Below are 22,725 nucleotides of genomic sequence, written 5' to 3' on the forward strand. Positions count from 1 at the left end.
AATTCTCCCTTGAGCATCTTGAGTTGTGACAGCCCCAGTAGAGTACTTCTTAAGACAAACTTGACCTCATTATGTAGGCATCAACCACTCTTGGGACACTTGTGGCCTGACAGTTCTATCCAGCTCACTGCTTTCATATTTAAAGGATGTTTATCCATTTCTGGTTCACAATGAGTCCTTTTTATAGTTATTGTTTTTAAAAGATCTTTTCTGTCATACATAAAATTCTGGCAAGAACAGGGATTTCCCTGTGGGCTCAGTCTGCCATCTCGAAATCAGAATTTGGGCTTCCTTTGTCAAAAGATCTAAGGGGCTTCTGGGCTGGTTCTAGGACATATCTGGAATTCTAGTAATTTCAAGGGCAATAGCTCTTATTCAGAACCACCTCAGTCCACAAAATAGGTACCAAAGGGGAAAACCCAGCCCCCACCCACATCTTCCAGGATCCTTAGAACAAGAGGCCTCAGAGGTTAATCCATGTCACCTGAGACCTCTGGCCTCAAAGTTCAGTCAGTTGACAGGGTAGCTGTTCAGCTCTTGACATGCACCATAGGACCATCTATGAGAACTCATTAGGGGCTGATGAACCAAAGGATAAAGTTCTAACACCTTATGCCATCCCCATAAAGTATCGGAATGCTATAGTCTTTGCCACATCACTCTCTTGGAGTGCTAAGATGTTAGCTTCCCCGATCTGGGTTTTCTAACATCACAGGGGCTATCTTCAGCTCCTGAGGCCCGGGTACTGAACACATTCCATATCCTGGCTAGAGTCTTGCTTGCTCTGCCTTTTTACCCTTCCCCAAGGTAAAATGAAATCCCTCACACTTCACAGGCCCCTGCCAACCTTGCAAAATTCTCCAGTAGGAGAGTCAGAGCAGAGGGACTGGAAGGCTTCAGAGAGTTGGAAAGAACAAAGTAGACACTTTCCTTTCTTAATTCATTGCCCTACAAATGTCTCTCACACCTGAGCAGGGATCTCTGTGTTGGTCCCTGTCCCTCAGACCTACCACCTTGCTAGGACTGGGGTCAGACCCCTTGTCCTGGGAATGGGTCAATGGGTCAATGAAACCATGGTAACCAGACTTGCACCCTGCCTTCTCCCCTAGAACGTGCTAGAGCTTAGCGTCTGCGATGAAGACACAGTGACACCAGATGACCATCTTTTGACAGTTCTCTATGACCTAGCCAAGCTCTGCTGCCGGAGGAAAACCCATGTGAAGTTCCCACTTAACCCAGAGGTAGGCAGCTGCCCAGCCCCTCAGCCTTCTGCCTCATGAGGAGCAGCTGGTCATTCCCATGATGCCTTCCCACGAGCTCCTCTCTGTGTAATAAGCAAGTCAGGGAAAGATAGTACTGCTGGTTCAAATCCCAGCACTATCACTTACTAGCAGTGTAACTTTGTGGAAATTTAATTCCTCTGAGTTCTGTTTTTTCATCTATACAATGACATGACAATAATAGTGCCTACCACACACCAGATCTAAATGTGAGATCTAAATCGGAAAATGTAATTAAGGCACCTAGCACTATTCATGGTACAAAACCAAGATGCAGTAAGTTTGGTCCCCTTTCCTCCTTTCCTTCCCTTAGCATCCTGCTGCTATGATGGCCCCAGAGGACAGATGACAGATGAGAGTAAAGGAGGGCAAATCTGCAAATCAGAGAAAGTCAAAGCTGGAAAGGACCAGGATGTTATAGATTTGATCATTCAACAAATAGTCGAAAGTCTACTATGGGCCAGGCACTGAGGACACATCAGGGGACAGCATCCCTGCCCTCACCTGGCTTGTATTTCAGCAAGGAAATTAAGGTCCAGTGAGTCCTGACTTGCCTAAAGTTATACAGCAAGAGGTGGGAAAGAATAGGTGAGGGAAGGGGCCCCTACCCTTCTGAGTTGAACTTTCTAGGGGCAATATCTCAGCTCTCCCTTGCCCCTGGCACTGAGCCCCTTGGGAAGGCAGGAGAGCAATGGCAAGTAGAGTCATGGGTGTAGAAGATGAAAAGAAAATGTTCTAGGGCTGGGGGTCAACTCACTTGAGTGGTCAGTAATTTTCCTGATGTCCAAGACTTGGGGACAGATGGAGGCGGAGGGAACGATAAGAGCCAGGAGCAGCTGCCCCAACTCCATGTCAGCAGGACAGCTTTGTGGGAAGGATGGGGCAGGTCTACAGAGGCTCCTGGGACACTTACAGCTCACAGCTGCCCTCCCTTCCTCCCCCTGCAGGGCATGGAGGAGCTGGAAGTAGAGTTCCTGCTGGAGGAGAGGTGAGTAGGCCCCAGCTCCCAGGGGCTCCTCCAGGATCCTGAACCCCAAGTAGCATTTCAGAGCCTGGTCTGCCTTTTTACTGTCTTCTTCTTTTCTTCTTCTTCTTCTTCTTCTTCTTCTTCTTCTTTATTCTTCTCTTCTTCTTCTTCTTCTTCTTCGCGCGTTGTTTGGCGCGCGTGTTGTTTATTTTGTGCGCGCGTGTGCGCAGTGTTTTGTGTTGCGCGTTTGTTCGCGCATATTTTCGCGCGCTGTTGTTTTATGCGCAGTGTTTCTTGTGCGCGCAAGCGCATTTATTTCTGCGCGCGTTGTTTTTCCATTTTGTCACCGCCTATTTGTTTATTTCTTCAGCGCGCTGCCTGTTCTATGCTGTCGCGCTGTTCTTCAATGTGCTGTTTCTTTTGTTGCCATCATTTTTGCATTATTTCTTTTTTCCATTTTTATTTTCTATTTCATTATTTTTTTCTCTCTCTGTTTCTCTCTCTGTTTCTCTCTCTGTTTCTCTCTCTGTTTCTCTCTCTCTCTCTCTCTCTCTCCTCACCTCAGACTCCTCACTGTGCATCAGAATCACTGGGAACTTCTAAATACTGAAGGTGCCTGGGCCCCACCCATAGTAATCCTGTCCTACCAACATCAGCATTGCTTTAAAGATCTACTACTCTAGCCAAAATCAGAGTATTAGAATACTCAATTCCCTCTGCATCTCTGGAGTGGCCTCTGGGAAGAATTCCTGCCACCTTAGTGACAGAGGCTTGTTGAAGCCAGGCTGAGAAAAAGGTCAGGACCAATGAGTCTCCTCCTTGACCTGAAACTATTGAAACAAACTCCCCCAAACCCTGTCCTAGAGCAGAGGTTGCCCTCTCTCTGTCTGAAGCCCACTCTGGAACCAAGTCGCGGAGGCTCCAACCCAGCATGTGGGGTTATTTCCTGTCATGTTCAATTAGAAAAATGACCCAGGGTCCTGAAGGTCTGACTATGTTGGAGACTCGAGTAGAATTGGGTCACAGAGCTGTAGGATGGGAAGGACAAGGGGGCAAAGAGAGAAGGAAGGAAGGGAAGAGGTAGTGAGGGGGGCAGCAGAGTCCCTGCCCTAAAGGACAAGCCTGCCCCAGGATGGCAGTATACCTTGTGTTGGGGCAGCTGACTGCCCCCGTCTTCGTAACCCTGGCAGAGCTAAGCCCCTTGAACTTGTGATCAGCCAGGGTCGCGGAGGATGAGAGGAATGAGCTACAAGAGGGCTTGACACATTCCACTCAGAGAATCCTCTGCCTAGGCTCTCTTGGAACTACAGCAGGACCTCAGAATAATGTCGTTTTGTTCAACGTCATTTCATCATACGTTGATGAGATGCCATTGAAATATAACTCTTGTTCGTTTCAATTTGCCTGTGCCAAAGTTTGTTTCATTACACATAGTTTCGCCGCAGTTTCAAGATCCCATCAACGACATTAAGCGAGGAACTGCTGTATTGGGGGTGCCTCATTTCCCATCGACAGCTGATTGACAATTTGAAATCACCTTTGTTCCACGCTGAAGGAAATCTGGGCTCTCTCCTCTAGGTCTTGATTCGACAAGAATTTTTTGCGGGGGAGGGCGGGGGGATCCTTGGCCGAATTAGAAAGTGGCTTGCAAAATGAAATATGTCAAAATTGGTAATAAGAGTTGATCTGGAGACACAGTCATCTTGGGCTGATGTGGACTGCTAAGTGCAAACTTGGTGGCTTATATGCTGGGCTTTATAACACAAAGACACTTCCTGTACACAAGGCGCTCCCGGCCTGGGTCAGAACTGTTCATTAAATATATAAATTAAATAAAGCACAGGACAGTGAATGGGTCACTTTTGCTACCAGCACTATTCCTATCTGCTCTAGGTGGTGGTCCGGGTTTTACTCGCAACCCCATAACTCTATGCATTTTCATTTAGTTGGACATAAAGGACAGTTATCCTTTAAGGGTAAAAAAGGGAACTCTTTTTCTACTCCTTCTGACATGTGAAACTACTTTTTTCCCTGGACATTCTATTTAAAATGTATGCCAGTTTTCTCTTTGACAGTCTACAAATATGAGGTTTCTTAAGCCAATATTTTTCATGAGGACCAAAAAAGGCTCCGCTATCTTACTATTAGCCCTATTTAGGCTTTCTATCTCCTGTGTGAAAAATCAGTCAAGAATGATATAACTGACCAGGAGCTCTCATTTTGTTTTTCAGTCCCTCTCCACCTGAGACCCTCATCACCAACGGCGTGCTGGTGGTAATTGTCCTTCCATGTTCCTGTAGCTCCACATGTGGCAGCTGCCGTCAGGGGAACAGACTGCGGGAGAGCACACCAGGCCCTGTCCTGGAGGCAACTAGGAATCAAACCAACTGAAGCTAGCCAAAGGGGATGTAGGCAGGGCTGCAGCAGCAGCTAGGCTCCTGCTCTTGGGGAGGAGGTAGCTGAGACATCAGTTATTCTGGCCCAGCATCCCATAACCCACGATGACCCCTCCTCTTGGGAACCTCTCCAATAAAACCACCCACTGGGAGGCAGCCTTCTCCCAGAATCAATCTGGGTCTTATTTTCTCCCAATCCCAATCTCTCCATAAGCACAAGTTCAATAATTCAGGTGTTGGTATAGCCATTTCAGTTAAATGCATCTAAAACTCCAGGATTCAAGATCTTTCCCCCAAAAATCTGTCTTTGACAGTTTGTGGTGAAGGAATTTGACCTGTCTCTGCTTCTTTAGAAGGCTTTTCCATGGAAGTTGTTTGCTTTCAAAGCCCAGAGAGGTAGGTTCCCTCAGGTTCCACCCCCAACCTGCAGCTGAGATCATGACCCCTAGTAAGTGGTGACTGTACATCCTAGATTTTTCAGGAGAGCTTCATTTTCAAATATCTGATCTCCAAATGAAATGACAGGTCTTGATTGGGTTCTGAAAATGTGATTGGCACACTCAGGCATCCCCAGGCAGAACAGTGCTGAATTTAGCCTCTAGTTCTTCATCTCCTCTCTTAGGCCTGGCAGAGAGTGGAATGGCTTGTACTCAGAATGACCTTCCTTTCTTTGTTGCAGGCTAGACAAGTCTCCTCCCTAGAGGTTCATGCAGAATCCAGAAGGCAGAGGAAGAGGGGGAAAAGTGAGTCCCTTGACCACTTCTGCCTGCTGCTGGGGGGAGGAGGGCAGTACTGCTTTCAAACTGCCAGCACCAGAGTTGGCTGCTCTAGGGCTGCCCTGGGCTCAGTCAGGTAACCAAGAGTTTGGCTGAGATGCCTCAGGATCACCTCACCCTCAGGGATCATGAAACCCTGTCTCCCACTCCACAGCCCCTCCATAAGGGGTGTGCTCTTCCAGGCACCCACATGACGTTGGAGCTTCCCAGGCCTGACGAGCACCCTGGGTCAGCAGTCAATGGCACAGTGTTGCCCATACTGGTCCATGCAGCACCCCTGCCACACCAGGGGTTCCCTAGATCTGGTGCAGTGGTCAGTACTGGGGTAGACAGGCACTGACAGTCTCCAGGTCCCCTCTAGCTACACCCCTTCCTCTAGCCAGATTATAATTCATAGAGTCCTAAGAGATCTACAAACGTGAGACTCTCCTGCTCATCGCTCCACCCCACCCCACCCACTAAGGACTTCCAGCCCTGTCCCAGGGGAGGGGAGCAGCACGACCCCACAGACATGAGGGAAGGAAGAAGGAAGAGGCCACTACCCCCAAACTGGCAGTATGGTGAGGGCTGCTTTCAGTGCAGTAGGAGATGACTTTGGAGTACTTCCCGGAGAAGCAGAACCTAGGAGGACTAGTCCAGAGGACTCGACATCTCAGGGGCCTTTCTGGGGACCTCATTTGTCAGTATCACACACAAGCCTTGTTAAAATGCAGATTCCTTAGCCAGCCCTTCCCTACAAAATGAGATCTGGGACAGTGCCCCAGGTGATTCTAAACCCCTGTCTTGGGCACCACCAGCTACGCTTTTTGCTGGGCCAGGATGGGCTGGGGAGAGTGAGAGTCTTTCTGGCAGTCTCAGCCTTCTTGTCTCCTCTTCCAGAGAGGGACTTCCTGGTGACAGTGACAGAGTCCTTCGAGCACACGCAACGCATCTCGCAACACCTGGAGCCCGGCTGCCCAAAACCTGCCTGCTTTCACTACCCCAAGTACTTCCAGTCTCAGATGCATGTGGACCTGCCCAGGAGCCAATGGAGCTGTGGGGTACAAGGAGGCATCAGGGGGTGATGTAGGGAACTGAGGCAGGTGGGCTGCCAGAGGAGCCCCTCACCCCCACTCACAGAACCACTTATCCTTCCAGCTTTGCTGCTGTGGTGTGCACAAGAAGATCAGCCCTGTCTGCCAGCCCCTCCATTGCCTCTCGGACAGCCAGATGGTGACCCTGCCTGCGGTGAGGGCCTAGGTCTGGGACAGGGCCCCCAAGCAGCTTAGCCTGGAGCTCCTGTGGCAGGGAGATGGGGAGAGCCTGGGGGGGCCTTTGGGGGAATGTGACTCCTGGGGTCTCTCAGGCAGGATAGAGGAGTCTTGTGGGTAGGGGATGCTGAGCTGCAGTGTGGAGCCAGAGGGTGTGGAGGCCAAGGTAAGGATGTTGGGGAGGGTCGAGTCCAGAAGAGGGAGTGGTGTTGGAGCACTTGTGTGTGAGCATGTGTGTATGCATGCCTGTGTATGTGAGAGCATATGTGTGTGTAGACACACATGTATGCTGGGTCAAGTCAGGAGGTAGACAGTGTGGTGAGTCCGTACTTCTTTGGTTGGGATCACTTGGCTCTGAATTGTCATCTCTAACAAGCTTTTCATCTTTTGCATCCCAGGGAGAGAACTGTGAATTACACATGAAGTCTACACCCTGGTAAGTACCCTTTCTGTCTGTCCCTCTGATTTATTCATCCTATGTAGTCTGAAGTAGTATCTCAGAGTGGTTTTGATTTGCATTTCCCTAATGGTTAATGATGTTGAGCATCTTTTCATGGGCCTATTGGCCATTTGTATATCTTCTTTGGAGAAATGTCTATTTAAATCCTTTGCCCATTTTTAAAGTGGGTTGTTTCTATTTTAAGTTGTGAGAGTTTTTTGTATATTCTGAATAAAACACCCTTGTCAAATATATGATTGGCAAATATTTCTTTCATTCTAGGGGTTGTCACAGTCTTGATGGTGCCCTTTGAGGCACAGACATCTTAAGTTTCAGTGAATTCTAATTTATTTTTTTCTCATGTCACTTATGCTTTTGGTGTCATATTTAAGAAACCATTGCCTAATCCAAAGTCATGAACATTTATTCCCATGTTTTCTTCTAAAAGTTTTATGGATTTAGCTCTCACATTTAGGTCTATGATTGATTTTGAGTTAATTTTTATATTCAGTATAAAATAGGGGTCCAACTTCATTCTTTTGCAAATGGATATCCAGTTGTCCCAGCATTATTTGTTGAAAAGATTATTCTTTCTTCATTGAAGTGTCTTGGTGCCCTTGTCAAAAATCAAGTGACCATAATTCCCATATATAATTTGATTTGCTCTCTACCCTTGGACAAGTTATTTAACCTCCTCTCTAAGTCTCAGGCTTTTCTCACCTGTAAACTGGAGCAAGACCACAAATATTGACCATCATTCGTTGCTTTGAGGATCCAGTGAGATAGATAACACATGTGAAGAACTCACTGATCTCTTTGGCAAGTGGAATGCTCAGCAGTTATCAACTATTGTTATTATTGTTGTTCTATTATCCGTTCCTTGTTGAGGTCAAGGAGTTATTCTCTCACCACTGTGTCTACAAGCCTGTGCTAGACATGGAGGAAATGTTATGGAATTGTTCCTAGGCCCTGCAATCAAGGAGATGTGACCCTGTTAGTGATTCACTAAGACTCAGGTCAGATATTGTCAAGGTCCATTTGCCTAGAGTCACTGAGGAGCTGGGCATTGGAGGATGCAAGGGATGTGGGTGGGCAGAGGGAGGAAGCTTCTAGTGAAGGCGAGGACCTGTGCAGATGAAGTGCTCCTGAGCTTTGAGAACCGATGGGCCCTTTTAGGAAGTACCAGGAGGTGAGGTTGGACAGATCATATAGGATCTTGGATGCCAGGCCAGCAGCCTGGACTTGTTCAAGGTGTGGATGCGATTAAAGAAGGTTACACTGCAGCAGCTCCTGCCCTACCTGCCTTGCAGACCTGAGGGGTGACATGATGAGATCAGGGATATGAAGGGCTTTTGTCAACTGTACAAACGCATGGAATGATTATTCTTTCGAGAGCAGGAAGAGCCTAAGGAAGAATGTGAGCTCCACAAGAATGGGGTTGTGTTTTTCCAGAGATAAAGAGCCCTTACTGTAGAGTTTTGTCCAGAGAAATTGGCCAAAAGAATCTCAAGGCCCCTTGAGAATCTCAAGGCCCAGGTCTAGCCTCAGTCTATAGAAGATGCCTGGAGGAAGCCTTTCTGGATTTTCTGGATCTTGCTGAGGAGACAGAGGGCTCAGTGAATCCCTAATTTTGTTGAATATCGGCTTACAATGTACCAGCTAAGGCCTTGGGGCCTTACTTCTATCTCATTAAGTTCTTGAGGCAGTGCTGAGAGTTAAGCACAATAAGCCCCGTTTTACAGATGAGAAAGTAGAGACCCTACAGCCACATCTTATCCATGGAGGTGAAATCTATAGGCCCGCTCAGCCAAGGTTCTCTGTGCCCACAGCCCCAAGACACTGGATGTGCGACTGGGCTACAGCCTGTGCCCGGAGGAACTGGAGTTTCTGCAGAAGCGAAAGGTGGTGGTGGCTGAAGCACTGAAGCAAGTGTTGCAGCTGGAGGAGGACCTGCAGATGGATGAGGTGGGTAAGCAGCAGTAACCTGGGCTCAGTGCCTGCTCTAAACGAAGCTTGTCTTTCTGACACTGCATCCTGCCAGCTGCCCCCCAGCCCTTCCCTGCCCAGGGCAGCCTCAGTGCTGCCTTTCGTGGTTGCTCTTAGTACTAAGGTTCCAGGTAAGGGCTGTGTTGGATGTGATTCAGTTATGTGTTCACAGGAGCAGAGAGAGCAGAGTAGAGAGAGAATGGAAGAAGCACTAACAGATCCTGAGGTGATGGAACGGCCTCCTCTACCCACCCAGGAAATATGTGAGGTTCCACCACCTCCCACACCCCACACGTCCACCCAAAAGGCCTTAGGACCCTCATTCTTCAATTCTCCCTTCCCTCAAGTATGCACACATACACATATTCCCCCAGAAAGAATAGCAGGTAGAGGCTGGAAAGAAGCAGCTTCCACTTGCAAGGTCAACTTCTTCCCACAGAGTAGATAGTGGTCCCTTTGTTGGAGCCCTCTGTCACCTCCCTGGTATGGACTGAGGCCCACACTCCCCTAGGCAGCAGGTCAGCCCTCCCAGTACCACCTTCTGAGGCCAACTATAGGTGTGGACAAAGACCTCATGGAGGGCTGTACTGGGCTTTGGCCTACAGAAGGATCTTACAGTCCCCACTCAGATGAAAACAGTGAGTCTTGATGAAGAGCCCTCTCCTCTCATCTTTAGTGAAACACACCAAGGGCATCTTAAACCTATGTCAACCCAGAGGTGACAACCCTGCTCCTTTCTGCATCAAAATTCACTTCTTCCTGCTCTTACACATATATATGGTACATATTGGGCACATACGAAGCACCAGGCCTGGTGCCTTCACATCAAATCCCTCTACAGAAGATATCAATTTGCAGCCATTAAAGAATCACACACTCGCTAGGTTTTTGAGCAAGCCAACCAGCTCCCTAGACCCCTGTCTCATCATGTCTTAACTGAGGGCTAGATTCGCAGTGCTAACTCTTTCAGCCATGACTTTCTAATTTACAAAGTCTCTGTAAGGCTTCAGAGCCCTTTATTGATGCCAACTATTGAGGCTGGAGCTAAGGTCTAATTCTAGACCTACCAGGTGGACCTCTATTCTCTGAAAGGTGATTTTTAGGACACTCAGTGCCTCACTCTCTGCTGCGTGGCCAGCTATCCCTTCTCCACTGTTCCCTCATAGCTCCTGTCTGGCACTCCAAGTCTTCTCCTACTCAGCACTGCCCCAACAGTCTGTCTCTCTGTGCCCCCAGGTACCACTCATAGCCATCATGTCTACTGGGGGTGGAACAAGATCCATGACTGCCATGTATGGGCACCTGCTGGGGCTGCAGAAGCTTAACCTCCTGAATTGTGCCAGCTACATCACTGGCCTGTCAGGGGCCACCTGGTAAGAAGCTGGGGGACATTGTCTGCTGGAGCCCAGAGCAAGCAGCAAATGGTCTGGCCTCAGATCTCTAGTGAAGCTCTCCCCCATCGCAAATTAGATTAGCTTATGAAGCCTGGGTAGCTCTACCAATTACAGCTCTGTGACCTTGGGCATACAACTCAGCTTCTCTGAGTTCCAATAACCACACGAGGTCAGTGCTATTATTATCCTCACTTTACAGATACAGAACCTAGAGTCTCAGGTTCTGTATCTGTAAAGTGAGGATAATAATAGCACTGACCTCGTGTGGTTATTGGAGAGGCTCTCCCTGTACTGGGTACACAAGGGACACTATATACGTTATACACGTTGGTCATTACTGAAGTTACTATTTCCCTGGGGCTGTGCAGGGACCCAGGAGCAGGATGGCTAGGTATGAACAAACTCCTGGTGCCACTGACCCCATCCCACTGGGGAGACATAGCTGCCCTCTCCCAGAATCTGCCAACCCTGAGTTCAAATGTTGGCTCCATCACTCCGTGGCCTAGCACTTACTTTGAGCCAAGTACTAATCTAACCACTTTATATTACATTAAGTCATGTAATCCTCACAATAACCCTGTGAGGAAGGTACAACTATTATAACTCTCCCGTTTTTACAAATAGGGAAACTGAGGCAAAGAATGGTTAAGTAACTTGCCCCAAATCACATAGCTAGTGAGTGGCCGAGTCTGGTTTTGAACCCAGGAAGATCTGAGTCCAGAATCCTCAATCTTGAGCAGCATGCTATACCTGGTACACAGCAGGCAATCAAGAAATGATAGCAATTGAGACTATGAGTAATAATGTCCCCCCCTTTCCTCCAGGCTTCTCCTCTGGCAGGTTGGGGTTTCCTAGTAGCTGCCCACCTTCCTTCTTGCCACGGTCCAGGGTTGATGGAACCTGGGCTGGCTCAGCTCTATCAGCCACACCTGTCTCTCTCTCTCCAGGACCATGGCTACTTTGTACCGTGACCCTGACTGGTCCTCCAAAAACCTGGAGTCTGCCATCTTCGAGGCCCGGAGGCACGTGGTAAAGGACAAGATGCCCGCCCTATCCCCAGACCAGCTCTCCAGATACCAGGAGGAGCTCCGGCAGCGCAGCAAGGAAGGCTACAAGGTCAACTTTACAGACTTCTGGGGCCTGCTGGTTGAGGCCTGTCTGGGAGATGAGGTAGGTGCCCAGCTTCTCCTGGTCTGTGCCCTGCCCTGGCTGATGTTCAGTTCTTTTCTTCATCAGGGTATCTGGGCTTAGATCCCAGCAGGAAAGAGTTAGGTGAGAACTGCAGATGCATCTTTAAGTTGTAAAAGAAGTGAGATGCCCAAATGAGAAGGATGTTGGAGGTGGCTTAGGTGCAGTCCCTCAGAGAGGCAACATGTCCTCTGAGAGCCATACCAAGACACCTTTGAGAGAAAATGGGGAAGGAGCAAGAAAAAGGTGAAGAGTCACCAGACTGTGATGCAAGTCTGACCCCTTGTGGAGGAAAAAGGAAAGAAAGGCTGGGTGGAAGCATCCTAGACGGCTTATGTGGTCTAAATCCGAGGTCCCCAACCTTTTTGGCACCAGGGACCGGTGCTCCTATGACAATCTAATGCCTGATGATCTGAGGTGGAGCTGAGGCGGTGATGCTAGTGCTGGAGAGTGGCTGCAAATACAGAAGAAGCCTTGCTGGCTCAGCCGCTGCTCACATCCTGCTGTGCGGCCTGATTCCTAACAGGCCATGAACCTGGTACCAGTCCATGGCCCAGGTGTTGGGGACCTCTGATCTAGAAGGTTCAGCAAGGCCTTTGAGAGTCCTCCAGCCAAAGTGGCCATCAGAGGAGTCTGACGCCACCAAGAATTGTCCTGCCTACTGTCCTACTTAGTCATGGGCTGGGACCACCCATGGGAAGCGTGGCCCCAACACAAACTCAGCATGGATTTCAGAGCACAGCAGCTGGGGCCCTTAGTCAATGACACCCTGTGGTCTGCAGGGCTCATTCTCATGGTCACCACACAGAGGATGGGCCCAGTAAGGTTCCTCCCTGCTCTGAGACCTAGTGATCTGAGCAATATGTGCCCAAGAAGAAAACCGGCCTTTGTTGAGAGCTGTATGGGACGTGGTGGAGGAGTGGGATTCCCATGGGAGGCTGTGATCCTGGGCATTAGGGTGAGCTCAGCTAACACCCGAACCCGTGGGGCCGTGCAGTCCCCAGGGAGGACCAACTTCGGCTGTTGCCTCATCCTAAAGCAATGCTTCCTACCTAACTTCTATCCAGGCCCATGGCTGTCTGCCACACTCCCAAAGGTGTCTGAGGATTTCTGATTTCAAATCAGAATTTTCCAGAAGGAAAAGGGATAGCAATTAGTTTCTAATCGGTCCCCTCTTCCGGAAAACCCAAACAATTTGAACAACCAAGGATGGCGCAAACCACATCTTCGACATTCTTTCATTTCCTCATTCAATCTTTCAATAAATTAAGTACCTCCTGCATGTCAAGGGGATTCAGACATGAGGTGCTCACAGCTATTGATAGATCCCACTCTACCCTTTCCCCCGTTGATAACCCACCATCCAAACAGTCCTCATGGTGAAGCAGGGCAGGTGGAGACTGAGGATGTTGGCTTTTGGAGTCAGGCAGTCAGGCAGGATGGGGTTTAAATTCTGGTTCTGTTCTGTGCTATTCCTTAAATGAGAATTATATCAATAAGTGGTAGTTAATATTTCTAACAAGAGTTAGTGCCCCATGTGATGAGGAAGAAAGCACCAAGGCTTTCAACATCAGAAGTCTGAGTTGTTGCCCCTAGGGTTTGATGTGGGGAGGAACCAGGGTCTCCAAGAAGTCTAGGACTGATATTAAGAGGCCTCTGCTCTCCTACTCTGTAGGAGCCAAATGTAGGAGCTCCTTTCCTTCTGGCCCCTTTGACAATGAGTGTGAACTGGGACTGGCTCTACCATGAGTCTGCAGCTTCTTCTGCTTCCAAGACCATCAGCTCCACGGTGCCCAGATCTCTGAGCCTAGTTATGACAGGCACCCTGTTTGCCTTTCAAGGGAGGCCCAAGAGTCTTTCTGCCCACACAAGTTTTGTGGCCCTCACAAGCTCGAGTAACCATGCGTGGTCACCCAGCAGGCAGCTGTTTGGCCTGGGATCAGAGCCTGGGCCTCTGAGACCTCAACTGGCCTTATCTACAGTAGCTGATTCACTTTGGGGGTGGGAGGGTGGCGTGTAACTCTAGTTGATCTGTAAGATTCTCTGATTACACAGCACAGTGCTCTGGGAACTTAGAGAGACCCTGGCTGTCATGTGGTACCCAGGTTTCTAACTCTTTCATACAGAGAGAGAGAGAGAGAGAAGCTTTTTTTTTCACATCCCAAACATATTTTATGCAACATGCAAAGCAGATATGAGAAATGGAGCTGCTCTGGTTTGATGGCCTCTCCCACTTCTACCTTGCCATTCTGTGGTCCATGAGACACAATGAGAAGAATCCTGGGACTCTGAGGGACAGCCCTTAACTGCAGATTCAGTCCTTTCCCATCTATGTATCTGGGGTGGTGCATGGTCCAATGACAAGTGTACCTTCTACATTTTAAGAGCAGGTTTGACTGGTATCAGCCCAAGCCTACACAGTAGCCTGGTGGGCTCAGGAGCTATGAAATGGGCTGCTAGAGGTCCAGACTGTGACCTTATTCTGCGCTGCCCAGGGGGCTACTTATCTGCTTTTTCTCAACCATTTTGTTTCCCCACAGAGAAATGAATGCAAACTGTCAGAGCAGCGTGCTGCTTTGAGCCAAGGCCAGAACCCCCTTCCCATCTACCTCACCATCAATGTCAAGGATGATGTAAGCAACCAGGATTTCAGAGGTAACACTGGGGGCTGGGAATTTATCAGAAGGTCACTTTCCAACAGGCAAAAACACCCAGCACCCCAGCATACACACACACACCCCCACCACACCTTTGCTAATCTCTGCATCAAAAGGCAGTCCTGACAGCTGAAGAAACCTACTTTGCTACCCACTTCTTCCCTGCTGCCTGGTTGGTGTAGAAGGGAGGAGGGGAAGAAGAGGGGAGATGAGGGAAGGGGACAGGGTCCCCTAGCTTCTCTGGGTGGTGGTTTGGTGAGACAGGGAAATAAAAGTCACGGAGAGAAAGGGTCCTAGATATTTCTTAAGCTGCCCAGACAGAGAGATTCTAGAGACCAGCCCTGCTTCGGGGTCAGCATTGGTCCCATTTATCGGGTTATGAGGACCAAATGAGCCCAGCAGGTTACAAACCTGCATTTTGCCGAACCAGCAAATGCTGGCCGCCTGGCACCCCCATGTGTCCTGTGGGGTAACTGTGATGATCTCCCTGTCCTCGTCTCCCCAAAACCCTCGAGCCAATTCAGGAGGTGAGGAGGGAGGGCAGGGCTGTCCCAGCCTGAGACTGACACCCTGTCCTGCTACTTTCTGTGCAGAGTGGTGTGAGTTTTCCCCCTACGAGGTAGGCATGCAGAAGTATGGGGCCTTCGTCCCCACCGAGCTCTTCGGCTCCGAGTTCTTCATGGGGCGGCTGATGAGGAGGATCCCAGAGTCTCGGATGTGCTACATGCTTGGTAGGCAACTTCTGGCTGGGGAAGGCCCCTGGGCACTCTGCCCCATGCTGGGCAAGGCCTTGCCTTTATATTAGAGAAGGACAGGGAAGCATGCTCTATTCCTCCCAGGAATTGTCTCAGGTGAGACTGGGAATGGCAGGCTGAGATGGAAGCTTCTGGAACTCCCACCCCCTCTGGCTCCAGGCACCACCATGCCTACTTCCAGGGGCCAACCTAGTCCCTGGAATACAAGGGGCCAGAAGGGGACCACAGAGCGAAGGCAGAGTCGCTGGGAAAGCCTGGCCCAGCTTCCTACCCTATGCCCCTCCAGAGCAGGGAGCCCTGAGTGCAGGGGTCTCTCTGTGGTATCCACTGGTTCAGTTCTCCCCTTCAAAGTCCAAAATGCATCTGCCAAAGGGCAACCTCAAAAACCAGACCGAACCAGTTATGCTTTATTTAAACTAGTTGCCTGCACCCCCCTCTCTTTCATTTATCCCAATCCAACCCATTCCAGAAGGTCCAACCCAAAACCTATATCTTCCATGAAACCAGTGAGAAGCCCCCAGCCCATGGTGGCCAAGCCTTCCTCTAAATACCTGTGCTATTAGGCATGTGGTTCAGAGCTCCACAGTCAAGACACTTGGGCCTGAACTCTGACTTATTTATTAGCTGTGTGGAGTTAGACAAATTACCAAATCTCTGAGCCACAGTTTTCCTATCTGTAAATTAGGCTTAAGAGCAAAACCTACCTTATAGAGGATCCAAATGGGTCAAAGTATGTGAAAGATTTCATATGAATATTATTAATGCATTGCATTTTAAAATCATGATAATAAGAGATAGCATTATGTTTATCAAGTGCTTGCCATGTGCTGGGCACTGTTCTAAACTAGTGTATTAGTTTAGAAAAGTCGGCATTTGGAGCTGAACTTGAAGCCTTCACCTGTCAGCATTAAGTCACTGCTGGGGCTGTGCCTCATATGCCTTCACACCCTCTCACAGCCTTAAGAGGAAGATGGAGAAGAGTGAGGGCTGGGGATCATCAGTCATCGGGGTAGAGCTGCACCATGAGCAGAGGGAAATCAAAGCCTGTCCCACTCCCCAGAAGCCTGACCCGGAGAGAGAATCAAGGCCAAGGCAGAACCAGTCAGTGTGTGGGTGGGTCTGGGGCCTCTTAGACAGAACTGCTCATGGCTGGCCCTGCTCCGTAGGATTGTGGAGCAGCATCTTTTCCGTGAACCTGCTCGATGTTTGGAATTTTTGCAACACCTCAGAGGAGTTTTTCCACAGGTGGACGAGGGAGAGGGTGCAAGACATCGGTGAGTGACCCACTAGCTTCTCCTCTTGGTTGAGTGAAAGAAGGGGAAAGTGGAGAGACGTGGATCACAAACTGAGGACTAGTCCACCTTCCATGTGTTTCAACATCATCTCTGGGGCTACAAACATGGGAAGGCAGCTAGGGCTGGAGAGTCTTCCCTGCCTTGGAGGGGAGAGTAATTGTTGGTGAAGACACCCACTCCAAGGTCTAGCCAAAAACCCCTGGGGTCAGCTCAAGGGTGACTGGGGGAGTGGGTCCACTGTGTAGCAAGCTTGGCACAGCTGTGAGGAGCCTAGGAGATGTGAAGAGGGTAGAGATTTACGAGCATAGTTAAAGGTCGCTCGTCTGGGACCCTTCTCTGGGACCCCTCCTTACCTATCACCTTCCCACAACCCACCGCCCCTGTTCTATGTCTCTCACTTGGGTACTCCAGCTCCAGGGTCTTGAGAATCAGGCAAGGAAGGTGCAAACGGCACTTACAGTGGCTCACCCCAAGGTGCCAGGCCACCATGCAGGGCTCCACCTGGGCAATCCACCCAACTCTTGTGACCTGCTCTCTATCCCCATCTCCCCTACAGAAGATGAGCCTCTCCTTCCTGAAATTCCCAAATGTGATGCCAACGTCCTGGACACTTCGGTGGTGGTCCCAGGGTCATGGCTGTCCAATACCTTCCGCCAAATCCTCACCCATCGGTCCTTTGTGTCTGAGTTCCACAACTTCCTCCTGGGGTTGCAGCTGCACACTGACTACCTCCAGAACGGCCAGTTCTCCATGTGGAAAGGTACCCCTACCTGGCTGCTGCCTAAGGCCCGCCTCTGTTTGGAGGCAGGAGAAGTAGATCTTAAGGCTGCCATAGCGACAAGATGAGAAAACTCCTCTGACCACATCCATGGGGTCAGAGGGCAGAGTTCCCCCCAACCCCCACAGAGTATTCCTGCATGAAGTGCTGAACAGTGGGTGGAGTGGTGTGCATATTTAATTAATTGAACCTGTACAACTCTAAACGGAATCTCTGCAGGTAGAAGTCGGCCCATTTCATAAATAGGGAACTGTGGGCCCTGACTTTCTGCAGTTGTGCTCCTGAGGCACCTTTTCATGTGAATGGTGCCCTCTAGAGTTGGGCAGGGATGGCCCAGCTCAAGAACCCCCAAGTGGGAAGTAGCAGAGCCAGGCCTTAGACTGTAGTCTATGCAGCCTCCTCTCCACCTTGTTAAGGCTCTAAGGTTGACTGTCAACCTTCTTTGGTGTTTTACTTGGCCACAGCCTACAAATGGCTTCTTGGGCTTGGCCTAATGATCCTCATCCTCACTGTCTGGGTCAGAAAGGGCAACTGGCCCTGGGCACCAAGTTTGCACCAATTTATAGGACAGTAGCTGTACACCCCTGCTACCCCACAAGCTCTGTGGTTGAGTCACAGTGGGTTTTCTGTGCATATTTCATAAAAGATTTGCTAAAACCTCAGTCCATCCAGAGGGGCACCCACTCACCTGGGTGTCCTGGCCAGAAGTTCAGGGCCGAAGGCCTAGGCTGAGGTGAAGCTGCTCAGGGAAAGGCACTTCATCCCTACCAGGTGCCTCTAACTATCTGTTGAGATTAGGGTACAGAAATGTGATGGTAACTGGAAGCCTTGGATTTCAGACACTGTGCTTGACGGCTTCCCGAACCAGCTGACAGAGTCCGTGAACCACTTGTGTCTACTGGACACAGCATTCTTCGTCAACTCCAGCTACCCACCCCTCCTCAGGCCCGAGAGAAAAGCCGACCTCATCATTCATCTCAATTATTGTGCGGGGTCCCAGACAAAGGCAAGTGTGGCAAAGAAAGCACCCCTCCCACTCCACACACACACACACACACACACACTGAGCAGAAGCAGTGTCTCTTCTGAGACAGGCCACTGAATGAGCTCCTAGAACTGGGAAATGCGAGAACGTGTGCTTTCTGCAGGCTCCAAGACATAGCCGGATAGAAACCCAAGCCGCTATGCATGACGTGAGGGGAGCCATCCAAATCTCAGGAGGCAGCCAGCTGACTCTCATGCAGTGGGGCCGGGGTTTGTGTAGACTCACTAAGTTAATTCCAATTCTTGCATCTGAGCATTTGTCATATTTGGCAATTCTTCAGCTACAAAAAAAATAAAACATTTTTGGAGCGAGGCAACCCTTGGTTGACCTCGCAGATTGCAAGGACCTTGTCATCTTACATTCCCTTATTTTTTATTTGTTATGCCTACACACCTGGTCTTCCTAGGTGGTCTCCCATCCAAGTACTAACCAGGCCCAACTCTGCTTAACTTCTGAGATCAGACAGGATCGGGCTTGTTCAGGGTGGCTTGGCTGTAGACCAAAAAAAGAAGTTTTAAAAAATAATCTTAATGGATCCCAATCAATTCCAAGGTTTTATACCACTTCAAGAGCTTATAATGTTCTAGTTTAAAAATAATCACACTGTCTCCCACTCCCAGGGAATATGACCCTTCATATAATTATACTAAAGAACCAAGACCAGAGGTTTTTTTATTTATTTTTATTTATTTACTTTTGAAATGTTCTGGCTTTTTAAGAGACAGAATCTGATTTTTAGTCTTTGATCTAAGTCCCATCCTGAAGCCTGAAAAGGGCAGTGTAGACAGATGATAAGGATGACAAACAACAATGATAATGACCTAAGTTTGTAAACGAGTGACAACGTCCTCTCCTATGCGTGATCTCACTTGATCCTTATACCAGCTCTTTGAGGTAGATGGCACACTCGCTATTATTCCCATGTTGTAGCTGAGGCAGCTGAGGCATGGAGAGTGTAAGAGGCTTCCTTCAGATCACGCAGCCAGTGAGCATGGAACAGAGGGCAGAACTAAGGGCATTCTGACCCTCTAAGTCCACCGCTCTTTCTGTTATATCACATATATAAAGATGCCCTTTCATAGTCCTTTCCAGCCCTGTGACACTTCGTCAGTTCCAAAGCCCACATAAGTCCCACAGGAGACTGCCAGCCATGGCTGTACGTGGCTCAGCTCCAGTCACCCTCAGGCTGCCATCCACATCTACCCAGGTTTGTATTTAGGTGAAGCACCAATGAAAGGGTTTTTGTCCATTTTACTTGGGGAAGGAGCTTCTACTTGGACACACACCAACCTGCTGTCTCAGGCCCTTTATCCTGACCTGGCTTTGTTCTAAAAATAGCACAAAGAGGCCAAGTAGTTGGAGATCTGAGTAGTTACCTGGGGAAATCAGGAAGCTGGATCTAAAAACTCTGTGTTTCTTATTCTCCCCCACCCCTCTTCTCAAACATGTCCTCCTGTGATATTCTAGCCTATAAAACAAACCTGTGAGTACTGCACCGAGCAGAACATCCCCTTCCCCAAATATGACCTGCAAGAGGAGGGGAATCATAATCTCAAGGAATGCTACCTGTTGAAAAACTCCCAGGAACCTGATGCCCCCATCGTGCTTTTCTTCCCACTCATCAACGACACCTTCCAAAAGTACAAGGCTCCAGGTAAGCCGCCTCCAAGCTCAGTTCCCACCACCCTCTGGCCTTGGACAGAGAGCTCCTGTCTTTAAATTTATGCCGTCTTCCAATAGCACTAATGGGAAGTCTGGCTCAGCTCCAGTCTGAGCCAACCTTGGCTTTGGCAAGAAAGAAAAGATTCCCACTCCCACGCGCCCTCATGAACTAGTAGTGTTAAATTCTACTTTGTCAGTCATTCAACATTTATTGACGTCCATCTATGTGCCTGGCACTGTGTTGGTGCTAGGGCAGTCCTAAGATGGCATGTTGTGCCCTGCCCTAGGAGCTTTGAGGTGTGCATATATGTGCGCATGTGTGAGTGTGTATGAGTGTACAATCTTCATGCAGGTGTGTGTCCTCATGCATGCAAGGCTGTGCTGCAGGGAGAGATAAGATGGAAGTCATTATAACCTAATATAATAAGAGTCTATAGTGAGTCCTTCTGCCGCCTCCAGGTGTGGAACGAAGCCCCGAGGAGATGGAGAAGGGCCAAGTTAACATTTATGGCCCCAAAACTCCCTATGCCACCAAGGAGCTGACGTACACGGAAGCTGCCTTTGACAAAATGGTGAACCTCTGTGAGTACAACATCCTGAATAACAAGGACCAGCTCCTTCAGGCCTTGCGAATGGCAGTGGAGAAGAAGAAACTCCTGAAGAGCCAGTGTTCCTCCTAAGTCCCGAGAAGCCGCAACACTCCTGTGTCTGTTTCTACGGTCTGAGCGGGGAACCCATCAGGGCTGACCCGCCTGCACAGCCAGCTCTGCTCTCTGGCAAGGGGTGCAGGCGGGCTGGCCTGGACTTTCTATAAAAAATAAAAATTTCAAATAGTTGAGGGAGACAGAGAGAGAGAGAGAGAGAGAGAGAGAGAGAGAGAGAGAGAGAGAGAGAGAGAGAGAGAGACGTGAAAATAATAAGGCATGTATTGGGATTTTAAAGCCGCTGATATTGTTTTAAACTTTTCTCTGTAGGGAAAAGGGCCCAATGGCCACGGGCTCCCACACATGCCTAAAGTGTGGAGAATAAAATGGCCTGAGGAAGAGAGGCTGGTTCCCCACAATCCTCAGACTTAGAGCTGGAGCTCAGAGCCCTCTCTTATCTACTCCTCTCTGCCTCCTGTTGTGGAGGGCCTAGGGGAAGACACGAGATGACCTGAGAAGCACTCTGGGTTCACTTTTCAAAATTTAAGACAATTATATTCTCATAATTTTTGTAGGCAATTCTTTTTTGTGGTTTTTACTTTCACGAATCAGGAAATGAATAGAGATCATGATGCTAGAATATCTAGATGGAGCACTAGAGACATCCTGATCTCTTCAACAACAAAGCCAAATAGGTGACAGGATTTCAGCAACCCCTCTCCAGCCACTCAGAGCCCTAGGACTGGTGATCCCCATGATCCCTACCAGGCAGCCCCGTCTTAGCATCCAGCTCCAATGAAATGCCAGGCAAAGCCCAAGTCTGCAGCTCAGGTTCATTGTACAAGGATCTGGAATGCAGCTCAGGAGTGTCTGGTCAGGTAAATGGTCAGGCATTAGGTGAGTGATGCTGCCCAGTGCCACCCACTCTAAGAGACCAACATTTGCTGACACGCCTGCTCCAGGAGCTCTTCTCAGTTTTCTATCATCCTCCCCTCTGTTGTCCAGATGGGATTATTTATTTCTAAATGGGATTCCTCTTATTTATCATGTAAACGCCATGGCCAGCACTTCCCAGCTCTTGGAGAGTTCCCCTGAGGGCACAAAACTAGGAAGGATCTACCCGGAAAGGACCTGGTTAGCCCTGAGAATGAAACCCAAACTTGGAGATGGTTTCAAGATGGTTTTCACTGGGAAAGCCCTGGAACACAGAGAAGCCCAATCAAAGTATCCAGGTCTCCCATCAGGCTGGGAACTTAACTGAAAAATGTGTAACCTGAGCCACTGAGATTCCCAGGCCAGTGGAAGGTAGGACCAGAAAGGCACGTGGTCTGCGTGAAGCGCAGCAGACCTGGAAGACGTGCCCTTCTTTCTGTGTTACCATGTTCCTTAAGTGGTCCTTTGGTTGTTAGGAGACAAGTGGTGACAGGTACCAAAAGTTTAGAAGAATCCACCTCCACTTTACATTCTTGCTACTCAAAGTGTGCTGGAGAACTAGTTAAAAATGCAGAATCTCAGGCCCTACCCCAGCCACACTTAATAATAATTTGCATTTTAGAGAGATTCCCACCTCTCCAACGCCCAGATGCTCACCCCCCAGGTGATGCCTATGCATATTAAAGTTAGAGAGGTGTAGATTTATGCCACACTTTCCCACATGCCTGGAAAGAATACTTTCCCTGAGCCAATGATAAACTCAGCTCCTGGACCTGCAAAACTAGTCCTCACCCAGATAATGCTAACCTGGCACACTACCCCTCCCTTCTACCAGGGCAGCCAACTACCTCCACTTTGACATCTTTTCCTTCTGTTTGCAACAAACAAGTTCTCCTTATCAGAGTGAGCCATGCGGCAAGACCTGTTTATTGTAAGGTGAAGGCAGTCCTGCCCTGGATTCATCCAAATATGTAGAGTGAGGTTTCTGAAACCATTGTATTATTTGAGCAAGGAATAAAATGGCCATGTAGGTAAATACTGCTGACTCATTTGCTTTCATTATCTAATGCTGTGAAAATTGCATAATTTCTGCCCTCATCCATGCCTGGTCGCTGCCAGAGGTTGTGAGAAGGCCATTTCTATCCCATTCCTCCTCTCCTTGACTGCTTCCTTTCCTCCTGTAGGGGTCCCCACCTTCTTGCGGTGGGGTGCTCCTCTGTTTTTATGAAGCCACATCAGCACCCAGTGGAGCACCAACTCTTGCTGACCCATGCTGTTTG

General features: G+C 49.0%; 1 protein-coding gene and 1 pseudogene across 1 annotated transcript in view; one reads left to right on the top strand and one right to left on the bottom strand.

Annotated features, from left to right (window-relative positions):
- Positions 1 to 22,481, top strand: part of PLA2G4E (phospholipase A2 group IVE) — a 35,117-nt gene extending 12,636 nt beyond the window's left edge. Inside the window, exons 5-21 of the mRNA XM_039888422.1 lie at positions 1,110 to 1,241; positions 2,228 to 2,268; positions 4,479 to 4,521; positions 5,323 to 5,386; positions 6,299 to 6,459; positions 6,539 to 6,646; positions 7,068 to 7,105; positions 8,938 to 9,073; positions 10,331 to 10,467; positions 11,436 to 11,658; positions 14,217 to 14,331; positions 14,927 to 15,064; positions 16,255 to 16,362; positions 16,940 to 17,143; positions 18,001 to 18,167; positions 19,674 to 19,860; positions 20,328 to 22,481. Coding sequence (XP_039744356.1) covers positions 1,110 to 1,241; positions 2,228 to 2,268; positions 4,479 to 4,521; positions 5,323 to 5,386; positions 6,299 to 6,459; positions 6,539 to 6,646; positions 7,068 to 7,105; positions 8,938 to 9,073; positions 10,331 to 10,467; positions 11,436 to 11,658; positions 14,217 to 14,331; positions 14,927 to 15,064; positions 16,255 to 16,362; positions 16,940 to 17,143; positions 18,001 to 18,167; positions 19,674 to 19,860; positions 20,328 to 20,548 — 2,223 coding nt within the window. The 3' untranslated portion in view covers positions 20,549 to 22,481. The remainder of the gene's footprint in view (positions 1 to 1,109; positions 1,242 to 2,227; positions 2,269 to 4,478; positions 4,522 to 5,322; positions 5,387 to 6,298; positions 6,460 to 6,538; positions 6,647 to 7,067; positions 7,106 to 8,937; positions 9,074 to 10,330; positions 10,468 to 11,435; positions 11,659 to 14,216; positions 14,332 to 14,926; positions 15,065 to 16,254; positions 16,363 to 16,939; positions 17,144 to 18,000; positions 18,168 to 19,673; positions 19,861 to 20,327) is intronic.
- Positions 18,589 to 18,706, bottom strand: LOC120580962 (uncharacterized; annotated as a pseudogene).
- Positions 22,482 to 22,725: the final 244 nt, after the last annotated feature.

The sequence above is a fragment of the Pteropus medius genome, unplaced genomic scaffold (genome assembly GCF_902729225.1).
Source record: "Pteropus medius unplaced genomic scaffold, Ma_sr-lr_union100, whole genome shotgun sequence".
Classification (NCBI taxonomy): domain Eukaryota; kingdom Metazoa; phylum Chordata; class Mammalia; order Chiroptera; family Pteropodidae; genus Pteropus; species Pteropus medius.